Genomic DNA, 22,587 nt, shown 5'->3' on the forward strand with positions numbered 1-22,587 from the left:
CTCAAGAATGATTCATATTGTTACAGAAGGCAAAAGAGTCAACGTTTAACTTTTGAATCCCAAACAGGCTCTTGAAGTCCTTTTAATAACAGTGTTCTTTAGACTCAAGTGTTCAGTTGCAAATTCCACAGGTAATAGAGATTTCAGGAAATGATACAGGAATAGTTTCTTTCTGTGCCCAATACTGTCTAAGACTTTCAAGAAAAAATCCAAAAAGTCAGACAAAATAGACAGGATTAAGATAGAGCCTTTAGGCTGGAATGGAAGCAGAAAAGATCCATGAACCTGCTGCTCCATGAAACAACAGTAACTAGTGAAAATTGAAACAAACACACTCACATACAAGCCTGTTTAAAGTCTCTGGAAATTGTCTAGGAGGCAATCAGCAAAGAAGGCAATTTATTTAAAAAATTAAAACAAATCCCACAGTGTAAAGAGAACAAAAGAACATAAGGAATAAAAAGACTAGGAGTATAGGAGGTTGTGTCATGTACAGATGTGAGAGTTGGACCATAAAGAAGGCTGAGCGCCGAAGAATTGATGCTTTCGAATTGTGGTGCTGAGGAAGACTCTTGAGAGTCCCTTGGACTGCAAGGAGATCAAACCAGTCCATCCTAAAGGAAATCAACCCTGAAAACTCACTGGAAGGACTGACGCTGAAGCCAAAGTTCCAATACTTTGGCCACCTGATGCGAAGAGCCAGCTCATTGGAAAAAAGCCTGATGCTGGGAAAGATTAACAGCAGAAAGAGAAGTGGGTGGAAGAGGATGAGATGACAGGATGGCATCACTGACTCAATGAACATGAGTTTGAGCAAACTCTGGGAGATAGTAAAGGACAGGGAAGCCTGGCATCCATGGGGTCACAAAGAGCCAGACACAACTTAGAGACTGAACAACAACAATAGGAAAAGGTGGCTTTGTAGACCTCAAGACCAAAGGCTAAAACTACAGTAAGGTACCACCTCACGCTGGTCAGAAGGCCATCATCAAAAAGTCTACAAATAATAAATGCTGGAACGGATGTGGAGAAAATCAAACCCTCCTACACCGTTGGTGGGGATGTAGATCGGTGCAGCCACTATGGAGAACAGTATGGATGTTCCTTAAAAAACTAAACATAGAGCTAACACAGGATCCTTCAATCTCACTCCTGGGCATATATCGAAAGAAAGCCATAATTTGAAGAGATATCCACACTCCAATCTTAACAGCAGCACTATTTATAAGAGACTCGTCATGGAAGCAAGCTAAATATCTATTGATAGAAGGATGTATAAAGAAGATGTGGTAAATATATACAATGGAATATTACTCAGTCATAAAAAAGAATGGAATAATGTCATGTGTGGCAACCTGGGTAGGCCTAGAGATTACCACTGACAGTCAGACGGAGAAAGACAAATATCATATGATATCACTTATAGGCAGAATCTGGGGGAAAAAAGTGATAAAAATGAACTTACCTGCAAAACCAAAATAGAGTCACAGACATACCAAAGGGGGAAGGTGGGGAAGAGAGATAAATTAGGAATTTGAAAGTAACATACACAAACTACCATATGTAAAATAGATAAAATGATGACCTACTGTACAGCACAAGAAACTATACTCAGTATTCTGTAACAGCCTATATGAGAAAAGAATCTGAAAATATGTGTGTGTGTGTGTGTGTGTATGTGTGTTTAAATCACTTCGCTATACACCTGAAACTGACACAACACTGTAAATCAACTATACGTCAATAAAAGATATTTTTAAAAGAAAATTCTATCTGGAAAAGAAAAGTCTAGAAGCTATGGCAGGGATGATGGGTCTCAGCAACAAACAACAGAAGGTAACCTAAATCCAGGAGGAACAGTCACTCATTGCTGACGCAGAGGCCACAGAAGCAGACATACACAGAACTCAGAAGCCAGTAAGGACTCTCACGGAAGGATGCCCCGTCCACGGGGCTAAGCAAGTTCATGCCTGCGTTCAGACAGACTACCGCTCAGGAGAAGAAGCTTAGTGAGAAGAAGCATCCTGACAGGAAATTCAAATTCTGAATTAAACTTCAATGCCGAAACACTGGGAATGAACCTAAACCATCTTTAATGTACCTGAAAGAGACTAAAATTTCAACCAGAAGGGGTTAAATTATTGTGAGTTCTCGAGGTTAACCTTTCCTACCATCAAGTGGTAAGGGTTTGCTGGTGAGCTATCCAGTTCAATTTGAGTAAAGGCAGAAAGTTTCATTTCCTCATTAAGATGTCAGAATGAGAAAATTTTACATTCCTGACAATCCGGAAGGAACAGAGTCCTCGGGGAACGAACGGTTTTGTCCCCAACACTAGAAGAAATGATAACTATGCCCCGTGAGGGTGTTAGCTAATGCTACGATGGCAATCGTATACTGTGATATAAACGTGTCAGCCAGATCATGTCATACACCTTAAACATATGCAATGTTGCACGTCAAAGACATCTTAATAAAATTAAAAAAAAAAAAACAGAAAAGATCATGAGGGGTCGTCCTTACAGTGCTGAACTTTGAGATTGAAGGTGGGAAAATACATGGAGAAAAGGCAACAGGCTCATCGACCGTATGCCTGGGACTGAGCTGGGAGGTGCCTCCAGCTGGCTGTGTGACCTTGGATAAAATTACTGCATCTCTTCCAGAGCTCATTTGTCTAGCCTGTGAAGGGGTTGTACCAGAGAACTAGAACTAGTGAGGTTTCTTCCAGCTCTAAAGGACAGATCCTCAGGTCTGCGACGCCCAGTGGGGAAATATCTGTCTCTTCTCCGCCAAGTTCAAGTGATCCCCTCTTTTGAGAGATGAAGCCCCGCCCCTTTCTTTGGCCACACCCCCCGAAGCTGGGCGGAGGACCCCGAAAGCGCACTTGCCTGTCTCATGTAGAATCTTGCTTTTGCAGTCACATTTTTCAATTAGTTCGGGTGTCTGCACATCGCTGTGACAGATGGCACAGTAAAAGAAGGCTCTGGACAACGAAAGCAAATCAAGAATGACTTACGTGAGGTTTCACGCAGAAGCAGCACGGAGCTGACTCAGCCCGTCTGCCATTAAGTTGTACTTGCTTTAGGGCTTTCTCCCCGTAAAGTGATAAAATTTTTTTTTTTTTTTACCTTTTGACATCCTTTGCAGATTCAGCGATAAAGAACCCTAGTGTGTTCTTACGGAGCTTAACTTGAGCAGGTGGATTCAGTATCAGCCCGCTGGAAACAGAAAATAAAAATACAGTAATTTCCCCCTCCAAATTCTGGGGCAATATCTGTTTTCACCAATGGATTCTCTAAGTTGCAGAGTTAATAGGACTCGATCCCCTTTTACTGCCGGAAATTTACAGTAGAAAATGTGGATTTGACTGCATTTAATTGATCGATTGCTGACAAATATTCCTGAGAGGGAGCCAGGTCAAAACTCAGCACCTGAGCTGCATACATTCCCTGGACTATGCCCTGAATCAGAAATAGTCAAAGCAATGCAGATGCAGGAAGCTTTGCTAATTTGAGATATCCAAAGCCAAAGAAGCCAAGGCCACACAATTGCTAGTCTTACGGTCATTCTAGTGGTGTACATCCTTAGGCTTTTTGCCCTCTAGATTAACTATTAATAGCTGGATTCAAGAGTTCCTTTTATTGGCCAGTATAATTTTTAAACTCATGTCTTTGACTTCATTTTCATCTATCTTGATTGTAAGATTTTTGAAAGCAGGAACCACATGAACTGTTTCTATTTCTACACCGCTTGAGTATTTTGATTTTCTATTTTATTGTGGTTTGGGTGCTTGAAAACACTGTCTTATAAACTTCAACAACAATATTTTTTGATGGGCTACTCCACTGTGACTATCCGAATTCCTCAAATTCTCCCTGTTTGTCAGGCTCTCCCGCTGTTACTTCCTTTAATTCAGACCTCCAATATGGTGAGGTCTTATAACCCTATGCCTTCCCTCACTTTGTACGTGATCAAAGTTCTCCTTTCCTCCTTCCTATCATGTTCACGTTGGAAAGAAGCCAAGTCTTCGTTTGGGCAAATTTTAGTCTGTTGTTAGGATATTCCAAAGTAATGTGCAAGAGTGTTAGAGTCTTACAAAAATATAAGAGCTTGCACAACAAAAGCACTTCAGTTCTCTGCTGAGAGTAAAAGATGCTGAATAGCTGTGTTCCAGTAGATTATTATATGAGACAGTATGTGGCGCTTTCTCTGAGTACTGACTGACTAACACATACATGGAATGATTGCTTTTAAGTCTGAAAAGGAAAGCGCATGGATTTGTGCCTCCCCTACTCCAATATCATGGGCTGATGTTCACTACCCAAGAAGCAAATGCTCAAGTTGTATCTTAATATCTCCTTTTTTAAAGGCAGGGTCCTCTGAACTCAAATTGAATACTTAGTTATGAAGATGCTGTCGTGATAACTTCTCTGGCTGCATTTGCAAGAAAAGGTGAACTTTTCCCGAAGACTTGCCCCCGTCTTCATGAATCACGATCAGCTGCTCTGTTAGAAAGTGCTGGCCCCTGGAACAGACTCAGGAAATTCTCTGACTGGGGTTTCATCCAGCTTTACTGCTTACCAGGTGATAAATTATTCCCCAAGACAGACTCTGAGGATTACCCAGGGCTTTTGCACATCCTAGAGTCTACTGAAGTGTATCAATTAGAAAAGAAAATAAAAAGTGAAGAGAGATAGGTTTCCCCCTAGTTTTTCAATATACCTGCCCAAAGCCCAGCGTTGAGTTTCCCTCTTTTCATTCTGGATAATGACTGTGGTGGATTTAGCACAGCTAGATGATCAGAAGAGTTCCAATCACATAAGTGCCCAGAACTGAGTTCAGATTCTCGTTTGCCCCTTGGGTGTGGTGTGAGCTTGGGAAAACTATTGACCATTTCTTAGCTCCTCCTCCATAAAATGGAGCAAATCATTGTACCCTTCTTACAGTGTTGTTGTGAGGATTTGGGAGTTCATGTAAGTGAAGTGCTTATAGCAGTGTTGGTCAGGAATCAGCAATCATGTAAGACTGCTATTACCAATATCTTTGCCAAATCAGGATTTTATCCTTTTGATGCAACTCTAACTCTTTGGTGAGAAGCCAGAGTTAAATCTATGTCGGAGCAGGTGTCTCTCTCACTGGGGGTAGATGTCTGCTAGGAAGTAAATAGCACCAGAACTTCTTGAATATACATGGAACTTAGCCACTTACTCCTGTTTCCAGTCCACAGTGTCCTAACAGTCACACCAATAAAGCTGATAGGAATCTAGGATGTTAAATGTGGAAATGGTATCAAGAGCATTTGGTATCAAGAGCAGTCATTTCTGACTGCCAGTGAACAAAAACGACTATATCATGGAGATTCAAAACCAATTCACAGATTTGGGTTTTATAAGTGGTATTTTTGAATTCTACGTCTGTCTTTCACAAGTGGGGTTTTGAAATCTCTGTCTTTAAAACTTTGCAAATAATTCTGATGTATAATCCCAGTCGTTGAAGGACAAAGATGTTCAAACCCGATCAGAGTTAAAACCCTGATCAAGCTTCGGGCTGCTCTGAAACTCAAACTGCCCAGCCTGTGAAGTAAGACACCAACCTCTTCACTTGCATCTATTTCCAGCAGAAAGGGAACTTGGACATGGGTTTAGATTTTGAAATTTTCGTGAGCACGGTGGAATTGTTAAATAAAATGGAGTGGCCAGAGGATCCCAGTCTCCACCGTCCTTAAGGACTTGCTTTGTGACATACCCCACTGAGTCCTTTTGCTCAGATACCTTCTACACTCTCTCTACCTGACACATTATTCCTTCTTTCTAACTTTCCAGATACTTATACTGATGTCATTCAACATTGCCGAATTTTTAGAGTTTCCTATGATTCTAGGTTCCTGGTAATGTCTTAGAGCTGGAAGTGATCCTAGGAATTCATTCATGTGACTTCCTCATTTTACAGGTGATGGACACTTCTCCAAGGCCACTGACCTGGCAAATCAGAATCAGGTTCTGAACCTAGTCTATTGATTCCAATTTAATTCAGAATTAAGGGAAGTTTTCTGCTAAAAAAAAACCGCACACAAGCCACCGTGTTTCTTGTTTCCCATTCCATTTAAACCCTGCTTTTTTCTTGTTTTCCAGCATCTTTTATCTCTATATCATTGTGGCTGATTCTGGATTTTCCTTTTTTATTGTATGATCACTTCTCATACTTCTTATATTATCCTATACTCATTTTCAGGAAATGCTTATGGTCTAATAAGGGTACCTCTTTCTTTCATCTACCTGATCAACAGAATACTTTGCCCTGTAGGTCAGTCAAATCCCCATTTTTTTTTTTTTTTCATATTTTTCAGATTAGTTTCGAAGGCTTTCTAAGGCTTGTGGGAACACCTTGATCACAAAGAATTCTATTTCATGGTATGATCTACGGTCAAGCCTTACAAGATCTGGGAATATATTAAGAGGAACAGATCTGAGAAAGTGATCCTGTCCTCTCTCTCTCCTGATCCTGAAAGACACTGGGGCAAGACCACCGGAACAGAGGCAAAGCCTTTGCCCAGCCACTAGGGTAACCTTTGGAACCCCAGTGTTCACAGACAGTATCAAATGCACCACAGCTGCCTGGGTGCCTGAGAGGCCAGCTCTCACCACAGGGCCACAAGTTTAGTTACGGTTGTGTCTCTGCCGAAATCATAGTCTTTAAAGAGTGTCCTCAAAGAATCTGAAGAGATCCGAAGCCTCACTGATACCAGTAATCGTGACAGGCTGACTTGTACTCGATGGCGATCAGCATGAGGCGCATCTTCGTGAAGCAGAGCCTGGAGAGAAGAGGAGGAGGGGGGAGGTGAGGCAGGACAGCAGGGCACCGGCTCCCAGCAACACGAAGGACGGATGCTGGGCTGGGCGCCAGCCTGGGAGGACCCCGCCCCCTCGGCGGGGGGAGGGCGTCTCAACCGGAAGCGTTCTCCGAACATTTGGACACTGGTGGAGAGTGAGTCCGCCCTGGAGTAACTCACAGCCAGGGGGTCAACGGGGACAGCCATGAGCCTGTCCCGCACGGACTGTAACCCCCGCCCAGGCGGCAGGCGCTCCGACTTCCCCGTCCTTAGGCCTTCGGGGCCTGCCACCGAACCTACAGCGAGCCCTCCGCGCGCTCTGGGGAAAGAGTGCATGCAGGAAACCGAGGAGAGGTTCTCCCTGCACTTACTGGCAAGCGTCAGGAAAGCTCATCCCAGCAAAGTCATTGGACAGGCGTTGCGTCAGGATTTTGTTCTTCAGGCCTTTGCAGAAAAGCTTCTGCCAGGGCTCGTGAGGACATATCTGGAACACACAGCCAGGCCACGGGAGGCAGGGTGATGTGGAGTTCAGGGCCTGCTAGTTCAAGCTGCGTGTTCTGCCCAGTACCAAGCCAGTACCCGCTGGCATTCAGGTCCCGGGAAGGAGATTTGTCAGGACTTCCCAGGCGGTCCAGGAGTTCAGACTTCTCCTTCCAATGCAGGAGGTGCGGGTTTGATCCCTGGTCAGGGAGCTAGGATCCCACCTGACTTGTGGCCAAAAAAACCAACACATAAACAACAGGAGCAACAGTGTAACAAACTCAGTAAAGATTTTCAAATGGTCCATATAAAAAAAATTTTTTTTTTAATGAAAAGAAAGGAGTTTTGTCCTCATGATTAACTGGACAAATTTCAGGGAAGAACTAAAACTCCGTCATACATCTCAATGATTCCCAGAACGAACAGAAAGCATGATTTAATCATGCCTCCTGCTAGAAATGAATTCTTCTTCCAGTTATTTCAGCAGGTAGACTGGTCTTTGAGTCAGGAACAATAAGATGGGAAGTGGAATGTGGAATCTAACTTATCTCCTCCTAGATACGACTGTTTAAGATATATTTAGATATATATATATGTATTAGTTTCCTACCTACTGACTAATCATATGCCACAAGGATGAAAATATTGATGACATTTGTTCAGGATCAGAACCCTTCTTGGTTCAAATAAACTCAAAAAGCTGTCCCAATGCTTGGACATGACAATGTAAAAATCAAGGACAGCAGCAGGTTTCTAGACAAAGGGGGATGTGATGGAAGGATTTCTCTGTCTCTCAGAAAAAGCTAAATGCTGTCTCATCTGTGGAAGACCCCTGGGATTCTGTTTTTCTCTATTTGCATCGTCTTCTTCTTCCTTCCCCTGCAGCCACGAGAATCACCACCACACTGCTCTGAGCAGGACAGCCCCTTAAAGCCCAGAATCTCCGATGAAGCCTGGAATTTCTAGGAACTGTGAAACACCTTGGCACTGGAGAGTTAAGGCCAGCCCAGAAACATGCCTCAGATGGCCATCTTGTGGTTTAGGAAGAAAAAAACAAAAAGAAGTGGATGAACAGAAAAATCCTGCCCTGCTAAAAAGGACCACTTCTTTCCAGCCTACCTCATCCGAGTCCCAAGCTGCAGGCTCTCCTGCATTTTCCCATTTTCTTTTATTTTTTTAATTACTGTTATGCTTGGCTTCACTGGGTCTTCACTGTGGTGGACGAGCTCTCTCTAGTGGGGGCATGAGGGTCTCTAGTTTTGGTGCACAGGCACGGCCTGGGGGGTCTTAGTTCCCTGACCAGGGACTGAACCTGCGTCGCCTGCATTGGAAGATGGATTCTTAACCACTGGACCACCAGGAAGTCCCCTCCCACTTTCTTAAAATCCTTTAGTGAGGAAGGCTCACCTCCTTGGGCAGGTCAGGCCACGATTTAAGTCCTCATTGACTACAGAACCTGGCTTAGTGCTGCCAACCCAAAACTTCCAGTTTTTGCAAGAAAGTAAAACTCTGACGGCTTGGCAGGTACAGAACCTGCCTGCAATGCAGGAGACATGAGATGCGGGTTTGATCCCTGGGTCAGGAATATTTCCTGGAGGAAGAAAGGGCAACCCACTCCAGTATTCTTGCCTGGAAAATCCCATGGACAGAGGACGCTGGTGGGCTACAGTCCACGAGGTCACAAAGAGTTGGACACCACTGAGCACATGGCCCAAAAAATAACCATAGACATGAAGGTTTCTTGAGTCATTTTTTTTTTTAATCAGAAAAAGAAACAGGAAGACAAGATAGATTTGGGATTTGGGTAGTAGACTCAGGGAGTTCAAGTAAATCAGTTGGATTAAATCTAATCCAAATTTAAGGCAATGCTGTGTGCCTAGAACCAACCAGAAATGCTACTCAGACTACAATTTCTCACCATATAATCAAAATAGGTCAGTAGAGTCAGAATATGTGGCACTGACCCAAGGCTTTCTAATCTGACTGCTCAGAAGTTTTACAAATATTAACTGAATACCTGGGAAAAATCAGGTCACAAGTAGATCGCAGGCTAAGTGGCTTCAGTCATGCCCAAGTCTTTGCAACCCCATGGACTGCAGCCTGCCAGGCTCCTCTGTCCATGGGATTCTCCAGGCAAAAATACTGGAGTGGGTTGCGATTCCCTTCTCCACGTGATCTTCCCAACCCAGGGATGGAACACGTGTCTCTTATGTCTCCTGCACTGCAGATGGATTCTTCACCACTAGCACCACCTGGGAAGCCTATGAGCAGATTAGCAAGTCTTATTTTACAGGTGCAGAAACTGTCAGAGAAAGTTTAAATGCCTCATCCGAGCAAAGTGGGCCATAAGACAGTGGCATCCTGACCATTAAATCTAAGTTAATAGTTTTAATTAATTGAGTTAATTTTAGTTAATTAATCTAATTAATTTCAGAATTTAAAGTACCAGAGCAGAGTACAACATGAGAAAATTTTGCCCTGACTCTGACCAGTTTAGAATTCCTGAAAGGGGGTTTCAGACTTCAACCCCCTGATCAACCAATGATCATGACCCCAAGTCTCCCTTAATTCCTATCTTCGAGAAGCCACTGTATGAATATTGACAGGTGACCATCATCACTGAAGAGGTTCCAACTTAGATAAACAGACAGTAAGAAAAACCAACAACAAACAATGACAGAAAACAAAGCCACACAGAGCAGGTTGTACATCTGTACCTTCTGTGTTTCCATGAAGGAGACGAAGTCTTCATGTAGAGTTCTCACTCTATTCTCTCCAGACACGGAGAGTAAAATCACAGTCACCGCAACAGATATTGCAGTTAACTCTCGCTTTTCTAAGCTTATAACTCAGCTCACAGGCAAAGACAGTGTCCTCTCCAGCTACTTCCCGGGCCACACACAGTGACCACTAAGTGGAGGGTAAAGTTTGCTCACTGTAGCATCACCAAGGCTCATTCTGACTGCCTGAGGGCCAGTTCTACTTCTCCATGTATGTGTGTGTTATGTGTTAAGTCGCTTCAATCATGTTGGACCCTTTGCGACCTTATGGACTGTAGCCCGCCAGGCTCCTCTGTCAATGGGATTCTCTAGGCAAGAGCACTGGGGTGGGGCGCCATGCCCTCCTCCAGGGGATCTTCTCATGCAGGGATCAAAGCCACATCTCATGTCTCCTGCATTGGCAGGCAGGTTCTTTACCACTAGTGCCATCTGGGAAGCCTCATCTCCTTATATTCACAGAAGGAATTCTGTGGTTTCCAGTGAGCATTTTGCTGGTCAGAGCATCTTTTGCTTTTTCTTTACAGTACTGGAGAAGGGACCAGAAAAGGAATGCCAATTTTTTTTTAATATTTATTTGAAAAAAGGAAATAAAGTGCAAAGAGAAGTCATAAAGAAAATTGAGTATAAGGAGTCAAATGTGGATGCATAATTATCTGGAGAGAAAAGTCACTCTCTGGAGAAACTTTGAGTTTTCCAGACCCAGCTGAACGTTAAGAGTATCTTTCCTGGAGCGCTTCATGGGGATGGCATTTGGAAGGCCATGCTATGTACTATCATATTTCATCCTGGTAGTCCATTGAGCCATTTAATTTGTCTAAAGCAAAGGTATCAAAAGACCTGATGTGGGAGACTGGGAGTAGGTATTCAACAGCCAGAGGCAGAGGGCACAGTAGTAAGACTGCAAGTCAGACAATTCTCTGTCTGTCACTAATCAACTTCTTATACAGTCAACTAGTTAGCTTCCACAACTGGGATACTCCCTTGAAATACTGAGAGAAACATCAGTTCAGTTCAGTCACTTAGTCCAACTCTTTGAAACTCACTCGACTGCAGCACGCCAGGGCTCACTGTCCATCACCAACTCCCAGAGTTCAAACTCATGTCCATTGAGTTGGTGGTGCCATCCAACCATCTCATCCTCTGTCTCATCCCTTCTCCTCCTGCCTTCAATCTTTCCCAGAATCATGTCTTTTCCAGTGAGTCAGTTCTTTGCATCAGGTGGCCAAGGTATTGAGGCTTCAGCTTCATCATCAGTCCTTCCAATGAACATTCAGGATTGTTTTCCTTTAGGATTGACTGATTGGATCTCCTTGCAGTTCAAGGGGCTCTCAAGAGTCTTCTCCAACACAGTTCAAAAGCATCAATTCTTCTGTGCTCAGCTTTCTTTATAATACAAATCTCACATTCATACATGGCTACTGGAAAAACCATAGCCTTGACTAGATGGACCTTTGATGGGCAAAGTAATGTCTCTGCTTTTTAATATGCTGTCTAGGTTGGTCATATCTTTCTTCCAAGGAGCAAGCATCTTTTAATTTCATGGCTGCAGTCATAATCTGCAGTCATTTTGGAGCCCAAGAAGAGAAAGTCTGTCACTGTTTCCACTGTTTCCCCATCTATTTGCCATGAAGTGATGGGACCAGATGTCATGATCTTCATTTTCTGAATGTAGAGTTCTAAGGCAGTTTTTAAGTCTTCTCTTTCACCTCCTCAAGAGGCTCTTTAGTTCCTCTTCACTTTCTGCCATAAGGGTGGTGTCATATACATATCTTAGGTTACTGATATTTCTCCTTGCAATCTTGATTGCAGCTTGTGCTTCATCCAATCTGGCATTTTGCATGGTGTACTCTGCATAGAAGTTAAATAAGCAGGGGGACAATACAGAGCGTTGATGTACTCTTTCCCAATTTGAAACAAGTCTGTTGTTCCATGTCTGGTTCTAATTGTTGCTTCTTGACCTGCATACAGATTTCTCAGGAAGCAGATCAGGTGGTCTGGTATTCCCATCTCTTTCAGAATTTTCCACAATTTGTTGTGATCCACACAGTCAAAGGCTTTCGCGTAGTCAATAAAGTAGAAGTAGATGTTTTTCTGGAACTCTCTTGCTTTTCTGATGATCCAGTGGATGTTGGCAATTTGATTTCTGGTTCCTCTGTCTTTTATAAATCCAGCTTGAACACCTGGAAGTTCTTGGTTCACATACTATTGAAGCCTAGCTTGGAGAATTTTGAGCATTACTTTGCTAGCATGTGAGATGAGTGCAATTGTGTGGTAGTTTGAACATTCTTTGGCAATGGAATGAAAATTGACCTTTTCCAGTCCTGTGGCCACTGCTCAGCTTTTCCAAATTTGCTGGCATATTGAGTGCAGCACTTTCACAGCATCATCTATTAGGATTTGAAATAGCTCAGCAGGAATTCTATCACCTTCACTAGCTTTGTTCATTGTGATGTTTCCTAAGGTCTGCTTGACTTCACATTGCAGGATGTCTGGCTCTAGGTGAGTGGCCACACCATCGTGTTTATCTGGGTCATAAAGATCTTTTTTGTATAGTTCTTCATGTATTCTTGCCACCTCTTTTTAATATCTTATCCTTCTGTGAGGCCTATGCTTTTTCTGTCCTTTATTGTGTCCATATTTACATGAAATGTTCCCTTGATGTCTCTAATTTTCTTGAAGAGATCTCTAGTCTTTTCCATTCTACTGTTTTCCTCTATTTCTTTTCATTGATTGCTGAGGAAGGCTTTCTTTCTTTCTTTTTTTTTTTTCCATTTATTTTTATTAGTTGGAGGCTAATTACTTTACAACATTGCAGTGGTTTTTGTCATACATTGAAATGAATTAGCCATGGATTTACATGTATTCCCCATCCCGGTCCCCCCTCCCACCTCCCTCTCCACCCCATCCCTCTGGGTCTTCCCAGTGCATCAGGCCCAAGCACTTGTCTCATGCATCCAACCTGGGCTGGTGATCTGTTTCACCCTAGATATACATGTTTCGATGCTATTCTCTTGAAACTTCCCACCCCCGGGTTCTCCCATAGAGTCCACAAGTCTGTTCTATACATCTGAGTCTCTTTTTCTTTTTTTGCATATAGGGTTATTGTTACCATCTTTCTAAATTCCATATATATCTGTTAGTATACTGTAATGGTCTTTATCTTTCTGGCTTACTTCGCTCTGTATAATGGGCTCCAGTTTCACCCATCTCATTAGAACTGATTCAAATGAATTCTTTTTAATGGCTGAGTAATATTCCATGGTGTATATGTACCACGGCTTCCTCATCCATTTGTCTGCTGATGGGCATCTAGGTTGCTTCCATGTCCTGGCTATTATAAACAGTGCTGCGATGAACATTGGGGTGCACGTGTCTCTTTCGGATCTGGTTTCCTCAGTGTGTATGCCCAGAAGTGGTATTGCTGGGTCATATGGCAGATCTATTTCCAGCTTTTTAAGGAATCTCCACACTGTTTTCCATAGTGGCTGTACTAATTTGCATTCCCACCAACAGTGTAAGAGGGTTCCCTTTTCTCCACACCCTCTCCAGCATTTATTGCTTGTAGACTTTTGGATAGCAGCCATCCTGACTGGCATGTAATGGTACCTCATTGAGGTTTTGATTTGCATTTCTCTGATAATGAGTGATGTTGAGCATCTTTTCATGTGTTTTTTTGCCATCCGTATGTCTTCCTTGGAGAAATGTCTGTTTAGTTCTTTGGCCCATTTTTTGATTGGGTCATTTATTTTTCTGGAATTGAGCTGCAGGAGTTGCTTGTATATTTTTGAGATTAATCCTTTGTCTGTTGCTTCATTTGCTATTATTTTCTCCCAATCTGAGGGCTGTCTTTTCACCTTGCTTATAGTGTTGAGGAAGGCTTTCTTATCTCTCCTTGCTATTCTTTGGAACTCTGCATTCAGATGGGTATATCTTTCCTTTTCTCCTTTGCCTTTCCCTTCTCTTCTGTTCTCAGGTGTTTGTAAGGTCTCCTCAGACAAGCATTTTGCCATTTTGCATTTCTTTTTCTTGGAGATGGCTTTGATCACTGCCTTCTGCACAATGTCACAAACCTCCGTCCATTGTTTTTCAGGCACTCTGTCAATCAGATCTAATCCCCTGAGTCTATTTGTCACTTCCACTGTATAATCATAAAGGATTTGATTTAGGTCATACCTGAATGGTCTAGTGATTTCCCCTAGTTCCTTCAATTTCAGTCTGAATTTTGCAATAAGGAGTTCATGGTCTAAGCCACAGTCAGCTCCTGGTCTTGTTTTTGCTGACTGTATAGGGCTTCTCCATCTTTGGCTGCAAAGGATATAATCAATCTGATTTTGTTATTGACTACCTGGAGATGTCCATGATTAGAGTCTCTTGTGTTGTTGGAAGAGGGTGTTTGCTATGACCCAGGCATTCTCTTGACAAAACTCTGTTAGCCTTTGCCCTGCTTCATTTTGGACTCCAAGGCCAAACTTGCCTATTACTTCAGGTGTCTCTTGGCTTCCTACTTTTGCATTCCAGTCCCCTATGATGAAAAGGGCATCTTTTTAGGGTTTTAGTTCTAGAAGGTCTTTTAGGTCTTCATAGAACTGTTCAACTTCAGATTCTTCGACATTAGTGGTTGGGGCATAGAGCTGGATTACTGTGATACTGAATGGTTTGCTTTGGAAATGAACAGAGATCATTCTGTCACTTTTGAGACTGCACCTAAGTACTGCATTTTGGACTCTTTTGTTGACTATAAGGGCTACTCCATTTCTTCTAAGGGATTCCTGCCCACAGTAGTACACGCTATGGTAATCTGAATTAAATTTGCGCATTCCAGTCCATTTTAGTTCACTGATTCCTAAAATGTTGATATTCACACTTGCCATCTCCTGTTTGACCACTTCCAATTTACCTTGATTCATGGACCCAACATTCAGGTTCCTATGCAGTACTGCTCTTTACAACATCGGACTTTACTTCTATCACCAGTCACATCCACAACTGGGCACTGTTTTCACTTTGCCTCCATTTCTTCTTTCTTTCTGGAGTTATTTCTCCAGTCTCCTCCAGTAGCATATTGGGCACCAACCAGCCTGGGAAGTTTATCTTTCAGTGTCAATCTTTTTGCCTTTTCATACTGTTCATGGGGTTCTCAAGGCAAGAATACTGAAGTGGTTTGCCATTCCCTTCTCCAGTGGACCACATTTTGTCAGACTCTCCACCATGACCCGTCCATCATGGGTGGCCCTACACAGTATGGCTCATAGTTTCATTGAGTTAGACAAGGCTGTGGTCCATGTGATCAGTTTGTTTAGTTTTCTGTGACTGAAACATCATGTATTTAAAATGTATGACACACAGTAGGCATTCAACATGTGGCTAGTATTATTATTGCTACATAGAACACCCCAAAATAATCTGTAAAATTAAATTTTAATGATTATTTGTATAATTGTTTCTCTGATGAAAATAATTATTTCTTATTGTCCATTAGTTTGTATTTAACTTATATGTTAATATGTGAAATCTCCACTAATAAGTTTTTATTTTATATTTTCATCTTTAGTAACTCAAAGTGCTTCTACATTTATGAATACATTTAGATTTATAACATCATGGAGTGCAAGGAGGAAGCAGAGTTATGATTCTATTTTGCAAGTAAATATTTTTAGGCAAGGGTTTCCCCAGTGGCTCAGCAGCAAAGAATCCATCTGTCAATGCAGGAGATGCAGGTTCGATACCTGGGTCAGGAAGATCCCCTGGGGAAGGAAATGGCAACCCACTCCAGGATTCTTGTCTGGAGAATCCCATGGCCAGAGGAGCCTGGTGGACTACAGTCCACGGGTGGGAAAAAAAGAGTCAGACATGACATAGTGACTAAACGACAATAATAATTCTTGGGAAAGAATCAGATAAACAACTTCTTTAAGGTCAGTGTGGTGCCTGGGACTCCAATCCACATCTCTCAATCCCTTCTCAGCTTAAGCAGAAAGCCAAATCTCATTTCTCAGGGCCTTCTTGCTTTCCTCAATTTTAATTTTCTACATCTGATCTTAAATTTAGGAGGACATGGGGACAGAGCCAAGATTCAACATCAGTTTACAAGGTTACCTTCTTGTTTTGCTCAACAAACAGAGACGTCAGGAAGGTGCACAAGCCTGGTACCAAGCAGCCTTGGGCGATGAATCCAAGCTTTAGTTCAGCAAAGCAGATGATGTTGTCGCCAGTGTTCCAGTTCCAGCTGGGGATCTTTGGCAGAAAGGCCTATTTCAGGGTAGAAAGTAAGAGAGACAGTATTGTGGACACAGAAAATAAGCTAGTAACAAGCTAGTGGGCTATCAATGGGTAAAGAGAGGGAATGACAAGACAGGGGCAGGGAATTCTCTTAACACCAACTGCTACGTATAAAGTAGGTAAGCAACAAGGATATGCAGTACAGCAGAGTGAAATATAGCCATTATTCTGAAATAACTTTAAATGGAGCATAATCTATTAAAAAAACTGAATCACTACATCATTTCACAACATATACAAATATTGAATATAGTACACCTGAAACCAATATGACATTTTACATCAACTGTACTTCAACAAAACAAAGTACTGCTGTCTATTTCTCCCTTTAGATTTTTTCACATTCGCTTCATAAATTTAGGTCCTCCTATGATTCATGGGGTTGCAAAGAGTCGGACACGACTGAGCGACTGAACTGAACTGAACTGATGTTGGTGTCATAAATATTTACAAATGTTATATCTTCTTGCTGGATTGACCCCTTTATCATATGCAATGCTCTTCTTTTAATCTGATTAAAGTCTTTGTTTTAAAGTCTATCTTGTCTGATACAGGTATAGCGTCTTCAGGTTTACTTTGTTTTCCATTGGTACATGATATATTTTTCTATCCCCTCATTTTCAGTCTTGTGTGTGTCCTTATTTCTCCTTTTCATTAGCTTTTTTTCCCCCTGAGGTTTAATCTTGTTCTTTTCTTTGAAACATATTCCTCTGTTTCTTCCTTTTATGTGATTCTCTGTGTTGCCTTCTATGCATTAGATAAAATAGCCATCTCTCCCAGTTTTGAATGAGTGGACTTGTGCAGTAGATGAATCTCATTGTCCAACCTTGCCCTAGCCCTTGGTTGTCTCTCAAACCTTTGTCATTGTCCAACCTGCCTACTTATTTTAGTGGCACTCAGTATTTAAGGCTGTGTCAAGACCTGTCAGAGACTCGAACGGAAGGATCTGAGTCAGCATCTAAATTCAGGATGACCAGATTCCAGACCATGAGGCCGCTTTTAAAGTATATAAACATAACTCTTGCCACATTGACATTTTTATGTGATTAATAATCTTAATGAGACTCCCAGTTTCACCTACTACTGGCAAAAACCTTTTGTGTGTAGACCCACTAGAAAGTAGTAAGTTCATACATTACTTGGGGGAGCTAAGGTTCATCTAGGTCCGTAGACCCAAACAGAAGGAGACTGAACAGGCTATAATGTTGCAGTACCTTGTTATGGGACTGAAGTATCTGTATGATGACCCTGGTGTTAGGGTAATAGTTCTTGATAGAGAGCACCCTACATAAATAACAAATATTCTCATTAGTGATGTGCCATGTCTAACATCTTTGTAATATAATTCAATACAAAGTTAAACTGATGTGTGCCTAAGTACAGGAAAAGTATGTATTACAAAGTTCTTTGTTATGGTCTTTAATAGCACACACGTGGAAGAATACTATGATTTTAGTGACTTAGCAAATTATATCTATGGTAAGGTCAGCTCTTGGTATTAAAAGACTGTGGTCATCTGGGACCAATTCTTAAGGAGGAATTTTCATACATTGTAGCTTTCAAACTCAAACCCATTAATTTCAAAAAAAAATAAAATAAAATAGGGACCAAATTGCTGTCTATTGTTGAAGTAGCTCATAGACTGTCTAACACAACTTTCTCAAAACAACTTTTACAAAATAAAAAAACTAAGATCCTTCTCATATTTACTGCATAGTGCAAGTTTCTCAGCCTCTCCTTGCTTTTTGTAGAGTCACCTTCAGCTATATACATTTATTTTGCTCTGAGGGCCAACAGGTTATGTGGGTTAGGTACAATGGCATTGTCGTCGCAATGATCATTTAAATATCTTACCACAAATTAAGCTCCTGCTCATGGATAGTTCAGTTCAGGATGGTAACACTATCCATAGCCATCTTGAAAATATGGCCAAGAGTCAAAAGTGCACCATACTGAACCACACACAACCTTTCACTTAGACTCCTAGCAAATACCCCAGTAAATAAAGTCTCTGAATAAGGTTCACAAATCATACATGCTATCTTTATTTTTGAGGAGACGTTAGTGAGAAAGGCGCTATCTGAACAGTTTATAAGTTATCTGTATGTTTGCTTTTTAAATTTACACAGCTGTTATTCATATAGAACTCCAAGAAAGTAAGTGGAAAAGCACATCAACATACAGGAAATTCTATTTTGACTTCCTTTTTTCATATATCTGCTGTCTCTGGGGGTAAAAAATAAGGCAGAAACCTGGAATATGATGAATCCTCTGTGCTGTGATAGATGACACCTGTTTAGTCCTATGTACTGGGCTTTATTTTAAAGGAGACAAAATGAAGACCAGGATCTGAGCATATAAGACACAGCGCCGGCTTCTTACCTCATAATGTTTGAAGAGTCTTCAGCATGTGAATCACTGCACAGAGGGTTGGCTATGATCAGGCATGCTTCTGCAGAGTCCACCTATTCTTCAAGATGAAATAGCAGTCACCTTGTTAATTGTATGGGCAATGCTCGCCTGTTCCCATTTGGGGTTTTCTTAGGGTTCTGTCACTTGGAACATGCTCAGTCACCCAGTCGTGTCTTGACTCATTGTAACCCCATGGATGGTAGCCCGCAAGGCTCCTCTGTCCTTGGAGCTTACCAGGCCAGAATAGTGGAGTAGGTGGCCCCAGAGTAGAAGATCCCCACTCCAGGGATCTTCCCGAACCAGGAACTGAACCTGCGTACCGCGCATCTCCTGAATAACAGGTAGATTCTTTCTCACTGAGCCACCTAGGCAGCCCATGGTTTTGTCATAGAATTCCAATAAGAAAGAGAGCACACTCGAGGTGGACTGGTGATAAGGATATCTGAGAGAGGCACCTTAGATGGATCAGGGTCCCCGACACAGATGCAGATTGCTTTAAAAAGGGAATAGTGCATAGTTATATTTTTCCTAGCATCCAAAAACATCAATTTGTGAGCAGTGATGAGCGATAAGACCTTTTAAGCAATCGCATGAGCAATAAGACCTTTTAATCAATTGCCTTTCAGGTTAGCAAAAACAAAACAAAACAAAAAACTACTGAAAAGGTTCTTATCCCAAGTTGCAGGGATGAGAAAGATTATTTTGCCTGTGTCAGTTTTTGCTTCACTTCTTTGTGTTGACTCTATAGATCTCTGCTTTAAAAACTGAAGCTTTTGGTATATGTGATTCTTTGAAACCTAAAACATGAAAGGATGCTGGCCTTGATCTAAAATGAAAGATGTCTAGAGGGTGTGTATCTGTCTTAGTCTCAGCTTAAATGTGATCTCTGCTATCTTCATTCATGCCCTTTCAATCAGAGGGCTTATCAGTGTGTTTAGGAGAGGTTGGTGAAAGCTGACAGACTCCTAGAAATCTGTCATCTGGTAGGAGTCCTACTTGGACAGAAAGATCTAACACACTTCTGCTATCCACAATTTTTCCCAGATCTATTAGGATGATAAAATAAAACTGTTTAGATAGAGATTTCAGTGAAATAAAAAGTTAAAATATAAGTGTATATAAACAGTGAGGTCAGCTTGGTATTTGTCAAAAAGGATTTGAAGGTCAATTGCTAATACTTCCTCTATGATCAGTTTTTTAAGTTGAAGAAGTCATATTTCCCCCAGTTAAGAGTTTGGAGTAATACCTTTGGGAAGAGCAACACTCTATCATCTTAATTGCTGCAGCTTAGGGAAATGACAAGGAGGAAAAGAACTAGATCTTACCGCAACTCGCCTCAGATCCTCCCACTTCAGTGCAGACCCAGAAACAAAGGTTGTATAGGCCATGTGGTGCTTAAATATGGTTTCCAATTCCAATGAAGGAAGGACCCTGGACAAAGGAGGCCATGTCAAAGATGGAAAAAGAAGAGTGGCTTTGGTTTAGAGACTATTATTTAGTGCATTTAATAAAAACCCTAATACTCTTGGAAAATATCCATCCACCATTATTAATCCCTATGTTCAAGTGATGTTGATCCCATTAGCCTAAATCTAGGAATGAGTCTGAAGCTCAGGTACATCAATCATAGTGATGTAAAAAAATGCAAATTGAATGAATGCCAAAAAAAGAAGGAATTACTAAGAACAAGGAAGTTCAGGATCAGATGAGAATATTTCAATTATTCAAAAAGACATAGCATTTTAAAACAACTAAATGAAATAGTTTCTAAATATGAAAACATTTTAACAAAACTGGAGAGACAAATAGATGAATCTGCCACTGTAATAAAATATCTCAATGCATCTCTCTCAATTATTGACAGATCAAAGGGGAAAATGATAATCAAGTTTGATATTTATAAATTCTGCAAACAACTTTAGAAGATTTTTCATTTTGACTGAGGCAAGATTGACAATTAAAATTGTAAAACATTTAGTGAATCTGCCTGTAATGTGGGAGACCTGAGTTCGATCCCTGGGTTGGGAAGATCCCCTGAAGATGGGAAAGGCTACCCAATCCAGTATTCTGGCCCAGAAAATTCCATGGACTGTATAGTTCATGTGGTTGCAAACAGTCAGATACAACTGAGTGACTTTCACTTTTTCACTTTAGCGTATGACATGATTTGATAGATGTATATACTGTGAAAGACTCCTCCCATTGAGTCAATTAACACATGCCTCACACCTCACACATTTACCTTCTGTGGGGGTGATGACATTTAGCAACATCTTAGAAAATTTCAATTATACAATAGTGTTATCAACTATGGTCACTATGTTTTATGTTAGATCCTCAGACTTTATTCATCTTAAAACTGAAAGTCTGTACCCTTTTACCAAATCTCTCCCTATTTCTCCCAATTCCCAACCCTTGGCAAACCATCTCTCCACTTTGTTTATGCAAGGATGACTTTTTTTAGATTTCAGACATAAGTGACAACATGTTTTAATTTAACAACATGGATGAATGGAAGATTAATATATACAAGCCAATTTGCTTTATAATACCAAAAGCAAACAACTAGAAAATACAATTAATAAGACACTGCGGAACTGGAGGAATCAATCTGCCTGACTTCAGACTCTACTACAAAGCCACAGTCATCAAGACAGTATGGTACTGGCACAAAGACAGAAATATAGATCAATGGAACAGAATAGAAAGCCCAGAGATAAGTCCACGAACCTATGGTCACCTTATCTTCGAGAAAGGAGCCAAGGATATACAATGGAAAAAAGATAACCTCTTTAACAAGTGGTGCTGGGAAAACTGGTCAACCACCTGTAAAAGAATGAAACTAGAACACTTTCTAACACCATACACAAAAATAAACTCAAAATGGATTAAAGATCTAAATGTAAGACCAGAAACTATCAAACTCCTAGAGGAGAACATAGGCAAAACACTCTCCGACATAAATCACAGCAGGATCCTCTATGACCCACATCCCAGAATTTCAGAAATAAAAGCAAAAATAAACAAATGGGACCTAATGAAACTTAAAAGCTTTTGCACAACAAAGGAAACTATAAGCAAGGTGAAAAGACAGCCCTCAGATTGGGAGAAAATAATAGCAAATGAAGCAACAGACAAAGGATTAATCTCAAAAATATACAAGCAACTCCTCCAGCTCAACTCCAGAAAAATAAATGACCCAATCCAAAAATGGGCCAAAGAACTCAACAGACATTTCTCCAAGGAAGACATACAGATGGCTAACAAACACATGAAAAGATGCTCAACATCACTCATTATCAGAGAAATGCAAATCAAAACCACAATGAGGTACCATTATACGCCAGTCAGGATGGCTGCTATCCAAAAGTCTACAAGCAATAAATGCTGGAGAGGGTGTGGAGAAAAGGGAACCCTCTTACACTGTTGGTGGGAATGCAAATTAGTACAGCCACTATGGAAAACAGTGTGGAGATTTCTTAAAAAGCTGGAAATAGAACTGCCATATGACCCAGCAATACCACTTCTGGGCATACACACCAAGGAAACCAGATATGAAAGAGCCACATGCACCCCAATGTTCATCGCAGCACTGTTTATAATAGCCAGGACATGGAAGCAACCCAGATGCCCATCAGCAGACGAATGGATGAGGAAGCTGTGGTACATATACACCATGGAATATTACTCAGCCATTAAAAAGAATTCATTTGAATCAGTTCTAATGAGATGGATGAAACTGGAGCCCATTATACAGAGCGAAGTAAGCCAGAAAGATAAAGACCATTACAGTATACTAACACATATATA

General features: G+C 41.2%; 1 protein-coding gene across 1 annotated transcript in view; it reads right to left on the reverse strand.

The window, feature by feature from the left end:
* Window positions 1–22,587, reverse strand: part of KCNU1 (potassium calcium-activated channel subfamily U member 1) — a 139,447-nt gene that overhangs the window by 76,141 nt on the left and 40,719 nt on the right. Inside the window, exons 11-18 of the mRNA XM_070459899.1 lie at window positions 20,103–20,208; window positions 18,748–18,830; window positions 17,580–17,649; window positions 16,183–16,335; window positions 7,198–7,310; window positions 6,740–6,808; window positions 3,126–3,215; window positions 2,886–2,980 (exon numbers count right to left, since the gene is read on the reverse strand). Coding sequence (XP_070316000.1) covers window positions 2,886–2,980; window positions 3,126–3,215; window positions 6,740–6,808; window positions 7,198–7,310; window positions 16,183–16,335; window positions 17,580–17,649; window positions 18,748–18,830; window positions 20,103–20,208 — 779 coding nt within the window. The remainder of the gene's footprint in view (window positions 1–2,885; window positions 2,981–3,125; window positions 3,216–6,739; window positions 6,809–7,197; window positions 7,311–16,182; window positions 16,336–17,579; window positions 17,650–18,747; window positions 18,831–20,102; window positions 20,209–22,587) is intronic.

The sequence above is a fragment of the Odocoileus virginianus genome, chromosome 32 (assembly GCF_023699985.2).
Source record: "Odocoileus virginianus isolate 20LAN1187 ecotype Illinois chromosome 32, Ovbor_1.2, whole genome shotgun sequence".
Lineage (NCBI taxonomy): Eukaryota > Metazoa > Chordata > Mammalia > Artiodactyla > Cervidae > Odocoileus > Odocoileus virginianus.